The sequence below is a fragment of the Barbus barbus genome (genome assembly GCF_936440315.1).
Source record: "Barbus barbus genome assembly, chromosome: 31".
Taxonomy (NCBI): Eukaryota; Metazoa; Chordata; class Actinopteri; order Cypriniformes; family Cyprinidae; genus Barbus; species Barbus barbus.
In genome coordinates this window covers 7184242-7202904 of record NC_136759.1, presented here as the reverse complement: position 1 = coordinate 7202904, position 18663 = coordinate 7184242, and the positions used below count along the sequence as shown (strand labels likewise).

The 18663-nt window shown below is 35.2% G+C and overlaps 1 protein-coding gene across 2 annotated transcripts in view; it reads left to right on the top strand.

The window, feature by feature from the left end:
- Positions 1-18663, top strand: part of LOC306851657 (neurobeachin-like) — a gene marked incomplete at its 5' end in the record, with an annotated part of 296026 nt that overhangs the window by 106434 nt on the left and 170929 nt on the right. For both annotated transcript variants that reach the window (XM_079388064.1, XM_079388063.1), the window contains 14 exons: positions 294-391; positions 910-1002; positions 4272-4380; positions 5245-5326; positions 5581-5704; positions 7402-7594; positions 9135-10091; positions 11406-11623; positions 11859-12012; positions 13465-13645; positions 14797-14921; positions 15381-15488; positions 16787-16955; positions 18039-18480. In XM_079388064.1, coding sequence (XP_079244190.1) covers positions 294-391; positions 910-1002; positions 4272-4380; positions 5245-5326; positions 5581-5704; positions 7402-7594; positions 9135-10091; positions 11406-11623; positions 11859-12012; positions 13465-13645; positions 14797-14921; positions 15381-15488; positions 16787-16955; positions 18039-18480 — 3053 coding nt within the window. The remainder of the gene's footprint in view (positions 1-293; positions 392-909; positions 1003-4271; positions 4381-5244; positions 5327-5580; positions 5705-7401; positions 7595-9134; positions 10092-11405; positions 11624-11858; positions 12013-13464; positions 13646-14796; positions 14922-15380; positions 15489-16786; positions 16956-18038; positions 18481-18663) is intronic.

The following is an 18663-nucleotide window of genomic DNA, read 5'->3' as shown; positions in this document are numbered from 1 at the left end:
TTTCCAAAAATATTAAGCAGCACAACTGTTTTCAACATTGATAGTAAAAAGAAATATTGAGTAGCAGAAGTCAAATCTAGACAAAGGGTGGCGACTTTAATGAGTTAACGTTTTTCAGTCACTATGTTTTTTTCCACATGCCAATTATTTAGTAGTTTTCATACTTTACTTTTATTCTAAAATGTAAAAAATAGTCCCATTAAAGAATTGTTACACCTGTGCAAACTTTTAACTAGTTGAATTAAATTCAGCACAGGGTTGCATTAAATGCTGTTGTGTTTTACTCTGTTCAGGATGAGAACCTCCATGATGTTCTTCAGCTGCTGGTGGCCCTCATGTCTGAGCACCCAGCCTCCATGATTCCTGCATTTGACAAGAGGAACGGCATCCGGTGAGATCCGAGTTCACACCCCAGCCTCTCACTCCACACACACACACACACACACACACACACACACACACAGACAGTCAAATTTCATTATATTTAATCTTGTCTCCGATGATGGAGTTTGCCTACATGATACAATCATGAATTATTCACAAGACTCAACATAGGAATTGCAATGATATTTTCATATTTATTTATTTTTTCTGACAAGCAGGATAAAGCTCACACCCTGCATGTCAAGCTAATGAAATATAGATGGATTTGATAGAGTTATTTGCTTTTTTAAGTTTTGGGTTTGGCTCAAAATAACTGATACGACTTCATGGTGCTTTACACAATGCCATTTCCTCTCAAGTATTACATATTATTGTCTGCCAGTTTCTAATTTTTTTAGCAACAGCCACATGATGAATTGAAAAATAAAGTTGTTTGGCACTTTCCCACTGTTTCTTGGTTTTTGACATAAAATTTAGTCAGAATATTTCTTGTTTGAGTCATAATTTCATTTAATTTCTTTTCAGGGTGGTGTACAAACTACTGGCTTCCAAGAGTGAAAGCATCCGAGTTCAGGCTCTGAAAGTTCTGGCATATTTCCTCAAACACTTAGGCCACAAGTGAGTACATCCATTCTTCTCTTTCCCAGAGACATATTTACAATGAAGTCTTCCAAGTGTCATTATCTTTTTCTCAAGTGTATTCGACAAGGTGAAATTTGTGGTTGCATAAGGACAGAGTCCTCGTCAGTAATGTGTTTATGAAATTTTAAAGTTCTTCTGACTATTTGAAGTGTTCTCTATATGGCTCCAGGGCTTTTGTTACCTATAGTGAGATACTCTTCCTGGAAGCCTCTTCTTTTAACTAGTGTCTGATTATGTATGTTGCTGTTTGTGAGTGTTTATTTATATTGAAGTTTTATATGTGTATGTAATTCATTATTATCAATAATTATTTATAAATAATTACAATAGTGGCTAAAAGTTTGACGAAGCCTCATATGTTCACTAAGGTTGCATTTTTTATTTAAATACAATAAAATCAGCAATATTATGAAATACTATTACAATTTAAAATAACTGTTTGAATATATTTTAAAATGTAATTTATTTCTGTGATGGCAAATCTCATCATTACTCCAGTCTTCAGTGTCACACAATCCTTCAGAAGTCATTCTAATATGCTGATTTGCTGCTAAAGAAACATAACAACACTTATTATCAATGTTGAAAACAGTTTGTCCTGCTTTATTGTTATTTTTTTATTCTAATTATTATTAGTAATATAAAGTTGTTATTTCTGTTTTGGATCTCAATACAGAATTACAGAATATTCAGGTTAATATAAAATACATCAATAAGACAAAATTATGTGTGTATGTATTGGTCATCAAGGCTGCATTTATTTAATAAAAGATAGAGTAAAGAGTCATATTTTCAGATTAGGGCTGAATGATATTTTGTTTTTCTGCGATATATATTGCGATATTTAAAACAAATCACCAGATGACTTGAATAGCTCTATTTGGAAAAAAATAATCAATGGTTGGGGTGATTTGGTGATTTTTTTATTGGTGAGTAAATCAGCATAGAAAATAAACAAATTTCAAGCATAGATAAATATAATAGAACTAAGATACAAATGAAATAAACAGTGCTTTATATTTTTCAGCTAAGTCAAACAGTATTCAGATACAGAAATTGAATAATCAAATGTAAAATAACACTGTATAGTCTTCACTATATAAATTAAATCTAATAAATCTGTTAAAGCTACAAAAGTGATTTATGTTTGATTTACATTCATGACAACAGGAACATTAAACTGCTGTGAACCAATATAGGCTACTGTCCATTTTCTTTCTCAATTGTTTACCTTCACCTAAGCCATAAGCAACTGTGTTTTCAAGAATATTTGCAGACACATGTATTTTGACATAATTTAACACGTATGTGTCATTTCAGGCACAAATAGATGCAGTATTCGGTGTTCACGTGCATCTGCGTGGCTCTCACCAAGTCTACACTGGATGCTGCGTGACACGACAAAATACTATAATAGAACCCATTATGATCAGCGATGCTGTCTAGACTGGATGCGGCGCGAGCCGCGCTACACGTCAAATCCCCAACAGTAAACTGATGCCTCATTCTATTTATGGTGTATTGACACAAAGTTTAAATGATTTGCAGAGGATGCTTTGTCGTGTCAAGTGTAGACAGACTTTAGCTGCTTTAGCGCGGCGGACACGGTGTTTGTGTGTGAGCAAAGAATATAGCTGGTGTTCATAATTGAGCTGTATTTCGTGCCTTCTTGTGCTTGAATGGTTTAAAATCGATTTAACCTAATTTAATCATTTGCATGTGTTTTTAACCTAAAACACATGCAAATGATGAACCTTCATTGTATGATGGTTAAACTTTGCAATTAATCCAAGAATCACCTTTATTTTGAACCCTGGTACCACATAATAACGATCAATATACTAAACATCGCACATCATGGAATGTGACTATCATGAATGCGCACATCGCAATATCGATGCTGAAACGATATATCATGCAGCCCTTTTTCAGATATTGCTACAATTTAAAATAAGTGATTTATATTTGAATATATTGTAAAATGTAATTTATTCCTGTGATGGCAAAGCTAAAGAAGTTGCTTCTGAGTAAAATAAGCTTTTGACTGCTAGTATATTTTAAAATATTATTTGTAATAATGAAAAAAAAAAAAGACTATATTTTAATTTTTTTGGAATTGAAAAATAAAAGTGTAATTTAATATAAAAATATCAAATGTAATAAAATGTATATATAATAATCACGATGTGTAATGCATATTTTGAATTATACGTTTTCTTTCGATTTTATCTTTTTATTATTTGAATCTTGATGGATTCAAACCAAAAGATACCATTATTCATAAAAAAAATTATTAGTCTAGCATCAGTGCAAAAACAGCTTCACATTATGTAAAACCCTAAACTTGTTTACTCTGGATTTCTACTGAATGAGCTACATAGCTGATAAACACTCATAACCTTATGTCATTTTTATTATTGTTCTAAGATCTGAAGTTGCTCGGCAACCATAAACACCTCATCTTCACTTTATGCTCTGTGTTTTGCATTACATAATGTTTCCGTGTCATGCTCACATGTAAATAATGTAAAGCATTCCTGCCCACTGATACAAGTACATGTACAGTGGTATTTCAATTTTTCTTAATACGCTTCTACCGTTGCACACTATATATTGTCAGACCTACCCTGTATGTATATCTGAATATACAGCATATATATGTGTGTGCATTAGTGTGAGTGTAAGTGCATACGTGAGGCCGTTTCCCTTAAATGAACACTTAGAAAAATATAAAGGCCATCTGAGCTGTTTTTAGAGCTTTACAAGCCCACTGACATTTGCAGACTTGTACTGCCGTTAGCCTAGAGTGCACATAAAATCCACATTTGTTTTTTGTCATCATTAGAGCATCCATCGTTGAGCGGTTACCATCCTGCATGCTCACAGGCATGTTAAAACATACTCTTTTCTGCTTGTCATTTTACTGTAAAGTCCCCATTTGTCTGTACCTGCTGTTGGGCAGGACTGCGTTTAGGAGGCTTAGCATCCTGACAGTACCGCAGCATAATGTGCTGCTAGATATTTTGTGATTGTGAAAGTCACAGCTCTCCCAGTACGAGACCGTAGAGGTGGCTGCTTCGTTATTCTGTGGGAAATTTTTTTTAAGGTACCTGACACCCCGCAAAAGGTGCCAAGCTCAGGCGCCTTCAAGGCCTATTCCTGCTAGCTTGACGTTAGCTGTGAGGTGTATGAAAGTTTGCATTCCAACTACAGTATGTTTTCTGTGTGTTTGTGGTTTGTCACAGGAGGAAGGTGGAAATAATGCACACAAACAGTCTCTTCACTCTTCTTGGGGAACGACTCATGCTGCACTCCAACACACTGTCGATAACTACGTACAACACACTATATGAGGTAATATAAGATGGTTATTTCCATTCTGGATCTCAATACAGCATTACAGTCGTGCAGCAATATTCAGGTTAATATAAATTAGTGCTGTCAAACGATTAATCGCGATTAATCCAAAATAAAAGTTTTTGTTTACATAATATATGAGTGTGTATTGTGTATATTTATTATGTATATATAAATACAAACACATGCATGTATATATTTAAGAAAAATATGATATGTTTATGTATTAAATATATTTATATAGAATATAAAATATAATAATATAAATATATAAATGCATATACATGTAAATATTTTCAAAATACATACTGAATGTGTATTTTTATATATACATAATAAATAAGCGCAATACACATACATATATTATGCAAACAAAAACTTTTATTTTGAATGCGATTAATCGCGATTAATCATTTGACACCACTAAAAAATATACAAAACTAAAATATATAATATATATTTATATATATATTTGTTAATGATTCTTTGATGAGTACAAAGTTAGAAAAAAAAAACAGAAATGTTTTGTAACATTGTAAATATCTTAACTTGGTTGTTTCTTTAATTTTTGTATCATGTTAAAAAATAGCACTGCAGCATGCTGTTTCTTGCTAGTGGTTAACTGCTAAGAGTCAGTTTAGTTAGTTTTTATATGTCTAACTTTTGACTGTTTACTCAGTTCCTTTACATTTCCATTACACAAAATATTTGAGTAGAGTTTGCAGATTTTAAGTCATTTTAATAACTGATGCTTAATCTACTCCTGCAATGTTTCATATTAATTAAATTGCATGATGATTCATGCCGTATATACCTGTTTCCATCCATTCATGAGTCTCATCTAATCCGTTTCCTGTCTAGATTTTGACAGAGCAGGTTTGCACGCAGGTCGTCCACAAGCCACATGCTGAGCCCGACTCTACTGTGAAGATCCAGAACCCAAGTAATTCTTTCTATCAGCTCATTTATTCTTTTTGTGGCCTGGTGCTAATACACTTACTGTCATCGGTGGAAGTTAAAAGTTTACTAGCGAATGATTAAACGTTTTCTTCTGCACATAGACGCCAGGGACGCCCGTTTCATTTGTGTCAGTTAGTGAGACCGCATGCTCATTGGTCCGCATCTGTGCCAATCAGACAGAACTCTGCTTTGATTTGTTGAGTGATTAATGCTTGTTCTTCTATTGGTTGTTCTCAGTGATTCTTAAGGTGGTGGCCACACTGTTGAAAAATTCCACGCCCAGCACGGACCTGATGGAGGTGCGGCGTCTCTTCCTGTCTGACATGATCAAACTCTTCAGTAACAGCCGTGAGAACAGACGGTGAGGGTCTCTTCCTTTCTCACCCTTTCCCCCATGACAGCAATTAACCGCCTGGTGAATGGACCAGAAAAAAGAGTGACGTTCTCCCTTGTTGTTGTGTTTAATGGGCACCCCCGTGACGCTTAATAATCCAGCGTCTGTGTTATGGTTCAATGACACATTCGAGTCCACACCAATTTCGCTGCTGTCCTATGGCTGTTGGTTTTCCTTTTCTTCTCTCCAAAGCCGTATGCAACGTGCTCCTCTGTGCCGTCACAAGTCTGGCAGTCAATCAGCCGCCCAGTGTGTGCTGAAATCTCAATTGGCTGTTATTATTACGTTTCATCATCTCCATCAAGTTCTACAGTGAGCCACTCAGAACTGAAAGGAAGAAGCTTTTTAGACTAGATGAAGTCATTATGTTTCCAAAGTGCTTTTCTGAAACATCTGTAAACAGTAGATTGTAACAAAACCAGACATTTATCTTCTCTATTAATGGAATAGTTAATCTGGAATAAAAAAATGTGTCATTATTTACTCATCCTTGTGTCGTTCCAAGAGGCTTTTTTCTTTTGTGAAATGCTAAAGAAATGATGAAGACTGCGCTGCACACTGTTCTCCATGCAATTACAGTGAATAAGGAAGGAGGTTGTCACACTTCAAAAAGGAAGCAGAAGCACCATAAAAGTGTTTCACACAAATTTTCTGAATCCATGCAAATAGATTTGTGTGAGGAAATTCTTCAGTTAAGTTGTTTTCCACTCATAATCTTCCCTTTCGGTGAGTTAATTATGTGAAAGATCATTTAGTCCAATTCTTGAACAAATCTTGCGATTACCTAAAGCATTTTAAGCTTAAATAGACTATAGAAACCATTGGTGCTAACAGTTACTATGATCTGCTTATGATTCTTCTAGAAAATGAAGTTTTGTGAACTAGTTCAGTCATATTTATTTTTAGAACGGTTGGTACTTTGTTCATGAACTGATCAAGGAGAACTAGTGCAGATGTCAAGCTTTACTGTAGATAACAAATTCAGTTTTGATTAATTCCTCACACAGATCGATTGTGTGACTTTGAAAGACTTTGAATATAATGCAGAATTAGTCTGGGCCACTTTTATTGGAGGTCTTTTTATAAAGTCCCTTGAAAGCCTTGAAGTCTCCATTAATTTTCATTGTAAAGCGACCAATTCAATTCTTCAATAATGTTCCTTTTGTGTTCCACTGAATAAGGAGAGTTGGGTGAGTAAAATATGACGATTTTCATTTCATGGTGAACTAATCCTGTAACGATGGTTTACACGCCGTAGCTTTACCGCCTGCTCGCCGGTAGGGATGGGTTTGAAATTAAATCATCTATACCACAATCTTACAACCTGGAATGTTTCAGCAAAACAACAAGCTTAATTCATTCTGCCTCAGTCAAAGATCCATTTATTATGCCACAATGCACTGAGAAAAAAAATGATGGTGAATAACACAAAGTGCTTCAGGTGTTATTCAAATAGCTGCCAGTCATTCTTAGCGTTACCTCGCAGATCTGAAGTTTAATGGAGGTTGGGGCTGAAATTGCTTTGTGTTACTTGTCGGTTTGTGAATTAGGTTCCAACTTTGAGTGTCGTTTGAGGATGTTAAAAAAGATGTTTGCAGAGGAGAGGGAGGATTTAACACGAGTGACTGCCGCGAGCTTAATCAAACTCATTTTCTGTGTGACAGGTGTCTGCTGCAGTGTTCCGTTTGGCAGGATTGGATGTTCTCTCTCGGCTACATTAACCCTAAGAACTCAGAGGAGCAGAAGATCACTGAGATGGTTTACAACATCTTCCGGATTCTTCTCTACCACGCCATCAAACACGAGTGGGGCGGCTGGCGTGTGTGGGTGGACACTCTCTCCATAGCCCACTCCAAAGTAAATAAACCGTTTTCATTAGCTGAACAACAGTATAGTGGAAGAACTTGTGAGCTTTTCCATTGGCCAGTTCTGATGTGGATATCTAGCAAGCAGGGATGGGCGATATAATCCAGATGAACAATACAGTGGGCTCCAAAAGTGTGAGAATTTCATTTAGAAAACAATTCAAATGTGAATGTAAGGAAGTAGAAATTAAAAGAATGGAAAATGATATTTAAATTCATATATCTTTGCATTTAAAAAAGCAACATTAGTCAAGGCAGATTTATGGATGGATGGATAGACTCAAACGGATCGATTATGGATGGATAGATAGATAAATAGATAGATAGACTCAAACGGATCGATTATGGATGGATAGATAGATAAATAGATAGATAGACTCAAACGGATGGATGGATTTATAGATATATGTAGAATAGATGGAATGGATAGATGCATAGACATGTATAGATGGAAGATAGACAGACAGACAGACAGATAGATAGATAGATAGATAGATAGATAGATAGATAGATAGATAGATAGATAGATAGATAGATAGATAGATAGATAGATAGATAGATAGATAGATAGATAGATAGATAGATAGATAGATAGATAGACTCTTTCGGATGGATGGATTTATAGATATATGTTGAATAGATGGGATGGATAGATGCGTAGACATGTATAGATGGAAGATAGACAGACAGACAGACAGACAGACAGACAGACAGATAGATAGACAGACAGACAGACAGACAGACAGACAGACAGACAGATAGATAGATAGATAGATAGATAGATAGATAGATAGATAGATAGATAGATAGATAGATAGATAGATAGATAGATAGATAGATAGATAGATAGATAGATAGATAGATAGACTCTTTCGGATGGATGGTTTTATAGATATATGTTGAATAGATGGGATGGATAGATGCGTAGACATGTATAGATGGAAGATATGTTAGATAGATAGACAGATAGACAGACAGACAGACAGACAGACAGACAGACAGACAGATAGATAGATAGATAGATAGATAGATAGATAGATAGATAGATAGATAGATAGATAGATAGATAAGATAGATAGATAGATAGATAGATAGACAGACAGACAGACAGACAGACAGACAGACAGATAGATAGACAGACAGACAGACAGATAGATAGATAGATAGATAGATAGATAGACTCTAACGGATGGATGGATGGTTTTATAGATATATGTTGAATAGATGGGATGGATAGATGCGTAGACATGTATAGATAGATAGATAGATGGATGGATAAATGGATAGATGGATAGATAGATGGATAGATGAATGGATGGATATAATATTAAACAGGATCAAAATGCATACATCTATTTAAAAATGTACAGACATTTTTAAAATAAATATGTATTGTTTTTAGTATCTCATTTGTTTTGCGTCATAATAACCAGATCTGTGTAACTTTTTCATTTTTTTTTTTTTCCACTCTAAACTTTTCAGGAAGTTTGCATTTAAGAAGTCTAAACCTGTCACAACTCTTTGTTTGGCAGGTGACATATGAAGCTCACAAGGAATATTTAGCTAAAATGTATGAGGAATACCAGCGACAGGAAGAGGAGAACATTAAGAAAGGGAAGAAGGGGCTTGTCAGCACCATTTCGGGGCTTTCTGCCCAGGCTTCGGCCATTAAAGGCTCTCTGGAGCTGGACCCGGATTCCCAAACTCAGACTCCTGAGAGTGAAGCGGACGAACCAGAGACGACTGATTCGGGGCGGAACGTCTTATCTGAAACTAAATGTTTGGATGAGGAGAACCCAGCATCAGGTGTCCATGTGGAAGTTCATGACCTGCTTGTAGATATCAAAGCAGAGAAGGTTGAGGCCACAGAGGTCAAGATGGACGACATGGACCTCCTGCCTGTCACAGAAAATGGAGGCTTGGTGGAAGTGGACTCTCTTCTGGATAATGTCTACACGGCTGCAGTGGAGAAGCTAAACAGCAGTGTAAACAGCGTTCTGGTACCCAAAGCCACCATAGAAGACAAAAGCTCAGGTCCTCTCATCACCCTGGCTGACGAAAAAGATGCCATTCCCAGCAACAACACCTTCCTCTTTGGCACGATGGTGACCAGCTTGGGAGAAAACCTCCTTCCTGAAATGGGAACATCTGAACCTCTTCCACTCTCAGGAGTGGAACCTCAGGTCCATACCAGCTCTAGTGCAGACCTTGGGCTTTTGGCTCTCATGGCAAAGAGCTCGAAAGCGTTGGACGCTAACCCAACAGTTTTGGAGGATGACAGCTTTAAGATGAGTGGTTTTAGTGTCTCTGAAGGGGAAAGCCTGTCTAAATGCCCGGGGCAGATAGAGACGGTGGCTGTAGATCTGGAGCCAGAGGTTTCTGGGGTAAAGAGCACTGCAGATGTTACCAGCACCACATCAGACACAGCTAAATCAGATGATGTCAAAGATAAAGAGGTGAAGAAGATTCAGACTACTGCTACAACACAGGTAACTGTACTATAGGTGTTGGTAATCTGTACTAGTCGGGGGTCAGCACATTTATTTATTTATTTACATTTTATTTTCATTTTTTTTATATTTGGAAGAAATGAATACATCTACTCAGCAAGGATGCATCAAATTGAACACAATAAAGGCATTTTTAATGTTACAAAATATTTCTATTATAATAAATGCTGTGATAATAAATACACGTTGTTCTTTTAAACTTTCTGTTTATCAAAGCATCCTGAAAATATTTATCAGTTTTTCCACAACAATGTTACACTGCACAATTGTTCTCAACCTTGGAATAATAATAAGAATTTTTCTTGATCAACAAATCATAATCTTAGAATGATTTTTGTTGGATCATGTGACACTGAACACTGGATTAACGGATGCTGGAAATTCAACTTTGCATTACAGGAATAAATTGCATTTTGAAATATTTTAAAATAGAAAACAGTCATTTTAAATTATAATAATATTTCCCAATATATTTTATTTAATTTCATTTTAAAATTGATGAATTAAATACATTCTTGTTTAGTATGAGAGACTTCTTTCAAGAACATTCAAAGACCCCAGACTTGGTAGTTGTCACATGCATTCATTCATTTATTGAAATCTTTCTGTATGTAAATTGTAACATTTATTTATTGATTTTAGGGAACTTTTAGATACAAATTCTGTAGATGACATCTATTTTATTACAAAATATCTATATTTAATATAAATTATCCTATATCCTGTTTGATTGTTTCTCATCTTTAAATGTTTATGTGTATCTTTAAATTTATGAAAATGTCCTGAAAACACAGTTCAGCCTTTCATTTAAAATATCTTATATGTTATATGGTTGACTTGTTGAAATGTATGCCATTGCTGTTTTATTGCCACTTTTTATTTTACAAAAATATGATATTGGGATTGTTTGAAGGACAGAATTAGTTTAAAAACATTCAATTTTAAGAGGGTTGACATTTTTATGCCTGCCAAACTTGCGTCTGAGGTGTTGTGTGATATATCGAAGACCCTAGAGGAAGATGAATTCTGCAGCTTGAAACAAAAAACTTGCCTCAAGAAATGTCATACCTTCAGTTTACAGCTGTCTTTAAAGATGCTCCCAGCATGAAGGTTTTTTTTTTTTTTTTTTTTACAAGGACAAACACAAAATCACCTCCATGCCACTGCACATTTTACACGACCGCTTCTTCGTTACACCTCTTAAAAACTGTCAATGCCATATACATTTTCATTTTCTGCATTGTGTTTTAAGTGCATCAGCTTTGGGTATTAAAAACATTTCTTTGCTTTCAGAGTTTGCACGGTCGTTCCGGTAGTCATCTGGATAGAGATCTGCGAGCAGATCTGGGTTTCAGAGGCATACCGATGACAGAAGAGCAGCGTCGACAGTTCAGTCCCGGTCCCCGCACCACCATGTTCCGTATCCCAGAGTTCAAGTGGTCCCCAATGCACCAGCGTTTACTTACAGATCTGCTCTTTGCCCTAGAAGCAGACGTTCACATTTGGAGAAGGTCAGTGGCTACAATTTACTCTGACTATGGAGTAGATGTCATGCTTAATTTGACACAAGGTCCTAGTGCAGTCTAATTTTCAAAAACTGTTTTCTGGTATTTTGTTTATAGTAGAAATTTGTTTTCTGTGTTGAATGAACGGTCATAATCATAATCAACAAAAATCTACTGTGTTATTGCAATGTAAATCTTTTCATCTTTGATTTTGTCGTTCTCTTACTCTTGCTCCTCACAGTCATTCAACAAAATCCATCATGGACTTTGTCAACAGCAACGAGAACATAATCTTTGTGCACAACACCATTCACCTGATCTCTCAGATGGTGGATAACATTATCATTGCCTGTGGAGGAATCCTTCCCCTGCTGTCCGCCGCCACCTCTCCCTCTGTGAGTGCGCCAGACACTTGACAATACTTCCATCCAGTGGTGATCATAGATCACTGCAAGCCAAGCTCTTCAAATAGAAACATTAAAATAACGGAATGCCTCAGGGATGATGCTGACACCTTATATTACCTCCTTTTATGTGCATTATTTACTGTTGAGTGTATTTTAACTACGTTTTTCTCTTTTACTTTATTTATTTGTTTATGCAAAGAATGCTAAGGTTAGTACCTACACATGAGTATATTTAGATTGTTCTGTGGTTCATTTCCATTTTCTCTCACTCATGGATGTCGTACTCTCTCATAGCCCTTACAAGTTATATGTAAATTATTATTTACTTTTTTTTAATACAAGAAATGGATATACTGACTATTAAAAGCTTCACGGTAGCTACTTTCCATTAAGGCTTCAGTCCAAGGTTGAGGTTTCTTTTTTTGAATTGCTAATTTTTGTTTTAATGCACTTACATATTGAAAATCAGTGCTAGTTCTCACAGAGTTGGGCTAGTTGGATTGCATGTACAATTATCTATATATATATATATTTTTTTTTTTTTTCTATTTCCATATACTGTTCAAAAGTTTGGGATCAGTAAGGTTTTTTTTTAATTAATACATTTATTATATTATATTATACTTTTATGTTTTGTAAAAGTATTATTTTTGATTTTTATCTAGCATTGCTTTGATCAGTAAATACATTTATATTTATATTTATAACGCTATAAAATTATTTCTGTTTTAAACAAATGCTGTTCTTTGGAATGTTATATTATTTTTCTATTTTATTCTATTTCTATCCTAAAATAAAGGTATCATTATCTACACAGAAATAAAAGAAAAATATATTTCAACATTGATAATAAGAAGAAATGTTTCTTGAGCACTGTGACACAGAAGGCTGGAGTATGGCTGTTGAAAATGTAGCTTCACTATCACAAGAATAATTTATATTTTTAATTATATTCAAATAGAAAACAGTTATATTAAATGGTAATAATATGTCACAATAATACAATATATAATGTATTTTTGATTAAGTAATTACAGCCTAGGGGAACATAAAAGACATCTTTCAAAAACGCAGAAATCTTGCTTACCCTAAAATTTTGAGTGGTACTGTAGCTAGGTCGGGGAGGTTTGAACTCATTTTTCTCAGATTAAAACTCTCTGAAAATGTTACATTTCAGTGTACCACATCTCAAAATAAAAATGATCTGCCGCTGGCGATCCTGCATCCTAGAAAGCATCTGCCAAAACCCATCTCATCCTGTTTCGCAGGATGTGCTGTATTGTCACATTTTACCCAATACACCTCATTCTCAGCCTGAATGTTCCACTTTTGTACTGAAGATAATGAGTGATCAGTGTTCTAACAAAATGTGTTAACAGACTTGCTGTGACATCAGACAGTACCCTTTGTGTTCTTGATTATTGTGTGTGTCTGTGTCAGACTGAAATGGAAGGCATCGAGGCGACGCAGGGCATGTCGTCTGAGATGGCTGTGATCTTTCTGACCCGGCTGATGGCCATGGTCGATGTGCTGGTCTTTGCGAGTTCACTCAACTTCAGCGAGATTGAAGCTGAGAAAAACATGTCCTCAGGTGGACTGATGCGACAGTGCCTCAGACTAGGTGTGTGTGCATATGTGTGTGTGTGAATGTCAAAACACACTTCAAAGAAGAAAACATACATTTTCTTTATGCTGAATGTCTAGATTCTTCCAACCAACTTTCTGACTTTCTTTTTCAGTCATTTTAAATCTTTAATCTTGTATTCTATACTCTTGTATAGCAAAAAGGGAGTATTTAGATTTTTTTTCTCTTGATTTTCTTTTAGAACATATATTATATTGTTATATTATAAACAGAAAATGTTCTGCATAAGTTTCCAAATATCCATATTTTATTATTTTATTTTAAGTTTCCAAAACACTCTTTTTACTACAGTCAATTTATTCGTTTCAGAAGTTTTTGTTTGTTTGTTTTTTAAAATCTTCTATGCAATAATCAAAGGAAGATTTTTGTTTGGTTTACATAATATTACATATTTGCTTTTACGATCAAAGACCTTGAAATATTCAATATTAATGTAGAATTTAAATGATTCATTCTATCAAAATGTTTATTTGCTTGTTTTTCCTTTAGAACTTATATTATATTATATTATATAATATTACATTACATTATTAAAAAATGTTCGACATAAGTTTCCAAAACAATCATCCAACCAAGTTTGACCTTTTTTCTACAGTCAGTTTATCAGTTCCCCAAGATTTGCTTTTATGATCAAAGGCCTTGAAATATTAAATCTTATAGTAAAATTTAAGTTATTCATGTTATCATAATGTTTCTTTGCATGTTTTTCCTTTAGAACTTATTTTATTCTATTCTGTCGACATATAGCGCAACTATGCTCACGGCGACCAGAGTTCAATTCTCGTCTCTAGGTCTTCTGCCGAACACGCTCCCCACGCTCTCTCCTCCCAGTAATTTCCTGTCTTCTCTCTACTGTCCTATCTCAATAAAAAGGGATAGAAACAACTTAAAAAATTATATTATGTTATATTATGCATTTAAGCAATAAGATACAAGCAGGGTTGTCATAACTATAATTCAGGGAGCCCATATATTGGGACACTATATTGATCAATCAGTACCCAGAGTCAAATGATTCAGTTTTGTATAGTTTATTTACAATATTTTATCTAAATTTATGATTTTCCTCCTCCTTTGTCCACCCTTTTACTATAATATTTTGTGTTCTTTCTTTCTCTCTGTCTCAGTATGTTGTGTGGCTGTGAGGAACTGTTTAGAGTGCCGTCAGCGTCAGAGGGACAGAAGTCTGAGGTCCAGTTTGTCTTCCAGTAAGTCTCAGGAGGGCCTGCAAAGTGTTTCCACGGCCAGCAAGGTACCCACTTTACTACACACTCTGTTACACTGCATCCAACACTAAACACAATTCCTGTAATCTCACTATGCAATTAGGGTTTTCTTGTTGCAGGCGTTTTATACAAAAATAAAGTGATATCTATATATGTAATAGAAATAAAACTTGTAATTTATGTCAATTGCTACACATATAAATAGTTTTAAGATTTTCTACTTTTCTACTTTTACTTTACTTTTTTATGCATGTATTTTAACATGGAGTCTACTCTGTGTTGAAGCCGTCTTTGTTAAAGAGTGAAAGTACAGTATGTGGTGTCTTGCCAGTTTTATTTATTCCACACAATATAACATTGTCACATTATGTGTGATTTGGTGCTGTGAGTATGTGAAAGTGTAAACGAGATCTGCAGTGTGACAACTGTTAAATTAAATTAAAGTGTGAAGTGTCTGTTTAAAATGTCTGCTTTTCTTGCCTTAGACTACCATAGAAAATTTTCCAAGTAATGTTTCTCCAATTAAGGACCCGGACCGACTTCTACAAGACGTGGACATCAACCGTCTGCGAGCTGCTGTCTTTCGTGATGTTGTGAGTTAATGCCAATCCTCAAATGCCCTTTGAAGAAAGTGTGTATGTGTATCTCCCCATGTTAAAAATGTACACACTGTAGACCGTGTAAACATGTAGGCGTACACACATACTGTATAGTTGTATATGGGCCCAAAAGCATCTTGTATACTTTAACAGGGTGTCCGCGGGTCCTTAAAAAGTCTTAAAATGTTTTAAATAACGTTTTCATAATAAAAGGCTTAGAATGTCTTTAATTCAGATTAAATTAAATATTTGTAATTTTGTAGTGTAAATTATTTAATCTGACTGCTAACATTATTACAATTTATAGATAAATTGTAATAATTTGACATAAAAGGTGATGCATACATTTAAAAAGTTTTATTTTTTGCAGATTTAAGTATGTAAAAGCTAATAGAACACTGATGAAAATATTGCTTCAGAATAATTTAGTACACCACCAAAAATCTCAGTGATGTGCTAGTTTTGTGAGGATATTTTGTGTGGAATATGAAAAGTGAAAAATATAATTTATGACAGCAATCTTTTTACCTTAAACACATTATATATTACATATACGTATGTAATATAATGTCAGATGTCTTAAATTTCACTTCATTCAATTCAATAATTATTATTATATTATACTTATATAAGTAATATATTTATATATAATTAGTGCTGGGCAACAATTAATTGCGATTAATCACATCCAAAATAAAAGTTTTGTTTATATAATATATGTGTGTTTACTTTGTATATTTATTATGTATATATAAAGACATACACATTATATATTTTGAAAATATTTACATGTATATATTTATATTCATTAATATATTTATATTTAATATATAAACATAACACATTTTTCTTAAATATATACATGGATGTGTGTATGTTTATATATATATACATAATAAATATAAACAGTACACACACATATATTATGAACACAAAACGTTTATCTTGGATGCGATTAATCGCAATTAATTGTTGCCCAGCACTATATATAATACAATTTTATTTAATTTTACATTATTTTATTTTAAGTAATATTGTTTTAATATTATTTTTCTAGATTAATATTAGATTTTAATTCCAGATTTTTTATTTTTGAATATTCAATATTCATTCTTTCATTCATCATTTCTTTATTTCTTTGCTTTTTTTGAAATGTTACTCTGTACAAAATCAAAATCAACAAAAAAAACAAAATCAGTTCAGAGTAGCATTTCTGCTTTGCGTGACATGTTTTAGTCTGATGTTGACTCTTCTTCGTACCCTTCTTCATGCTTTTGTGTTGTGCTCCACAGGATGACAGTAAGCAGGCCCAGTTCCTGGCTCTCGCCGTTGTCTATTTTATCTCTGTGCTGATGGTGTCGAAGTACCGGGACATCCTGGAACCCCAGCGGGAGACGGTCAGGTCTATCAGCCAATCAGGAAGAGGCATTCGGCATGAGATAAATTCCCCCACCAGCACAGGTGTTGTAGTGGCTAAAGTTATATTTGTTGGCGCAGCTTAATGCCACTTACTTACATTATATTTACAATAAGCTAAACAACTTAATTTGCATTGCTTACTTGCATTACAAATGTCTCCTAATACCATTAGCCAAGTGGTTTTTCTGTCTCATACTAGATACAAATTATATCAGAAAAAATGTAGGTAGGGTCCGTCTCAAGCTGGTGTCAAACACATTCCTCTTCACCACCTCCCACATCTATTATTCATAAGCTCCACTAATTATCCCGCATGAAATTAAAAATGCGTCCTTCACATAATTCTTAAAGGAAATCACTGCTGGCTTTGTCTATACAACGGTCACAAAATTGGACGAATGTCCAGTCGTTTGAAGGATGCATCAAAGAACTAACTGAAATGTAAGATGTGTTTATGAACCCCGACTGGGTTTTGTTGGGAAAGTATAGTGAAAAGAATAGAGAGTAAGAAATAGTATAAAGAAAGAAGATCCATGAAGAACGAGCATACAGAGGCAGGGGCAGCGCTGCTATTTCCAGCCCCATCTGTCAGTGCCCATTAGGAAAGCAATCCACCAGAGGAGAATGGGATCATAGAGGCTGAGGCACTACACTGCGTCGCCCTCATAAATTTTAGAGAAGAAAGGCTACGGATGGGAATTTTTCCAAACAGCATGTAGCAGGCCATTGTCTGCACCCAAATCAGAATTCAGACGTACTTTAAAGCTGAATCGGGCCCCACTGACCTTGCTGAAGGCTGTTGATGAATATTACTCAAAAATGCCCAACATCTGGAGAACAACTGGATAAAGACAAGCAAGAGATTGGAGACCGAGTGGTCTTGTCTGCAAGAGATTGAGTTTATTATATTGGATGAAAGTGGATGCGTTTTAAAGAGTCTGACAGCAAGTACAGAAATACTGTGATTGTGCTCAGACAGCATGTGAATAAGATATTTGGATCAGAAATATATACCTGTCTTAAAAGTTTCTTTTCATTTATATACACTACTGATACCATTTTCTGATCATCTCTGATTTCTATTATATTCTATTTATTTTCTGCACTGTGATATATGACCCTCAGAGCACCCATCAGCCCTCTCTGACAGTCGCAGGGATGTCGTTAGTGTGCTGGAGGATTCCCGTCAGGAGTCATCCCTCCCTCACTCTGATTCAGGACTGGGTGATGACCAGGTGTCCAGTGTGATGAACGGGGCTGACCTGGACCATGCCATGGGTGGTCCGAACGGCATGAGCGGGCTGTTCTGCACACTGTCATCAGAGGCCAGGTCTCAGGAGAGCTTGACTGAGCCTTCGACTGTGGATCACCTCAAACCCGCCTCGTCCATTTCCAGCATCAGCCAGTCCAACAAAGGCATCAATGTCAAGGAAATCCTGAAGAGCCTGGTAGCAGCTCCTGTGGAGACCACAGAGAGCGGGCCAGACACCCTGCCATACCCTGACCATCAGGCCATGAAGAGGGAAGCCCAAGCCATGTTACCCATGCAGTTCCATTCTTTTGACAGGTACTGTCTTCTCATTGTCACAATGCAGAGTAATGTGGGTTTGGTACAGTTGATGGAATTTGTGGCATAATGTTGATAATTAGTTTCTACTTTCTTTATATAATCCAAAGATCTAGGTGACAGTGAAGCACTTGTGAATGGGTTCCAATTCGTAACCTTTAACATGCTCACTGATTCAATAGT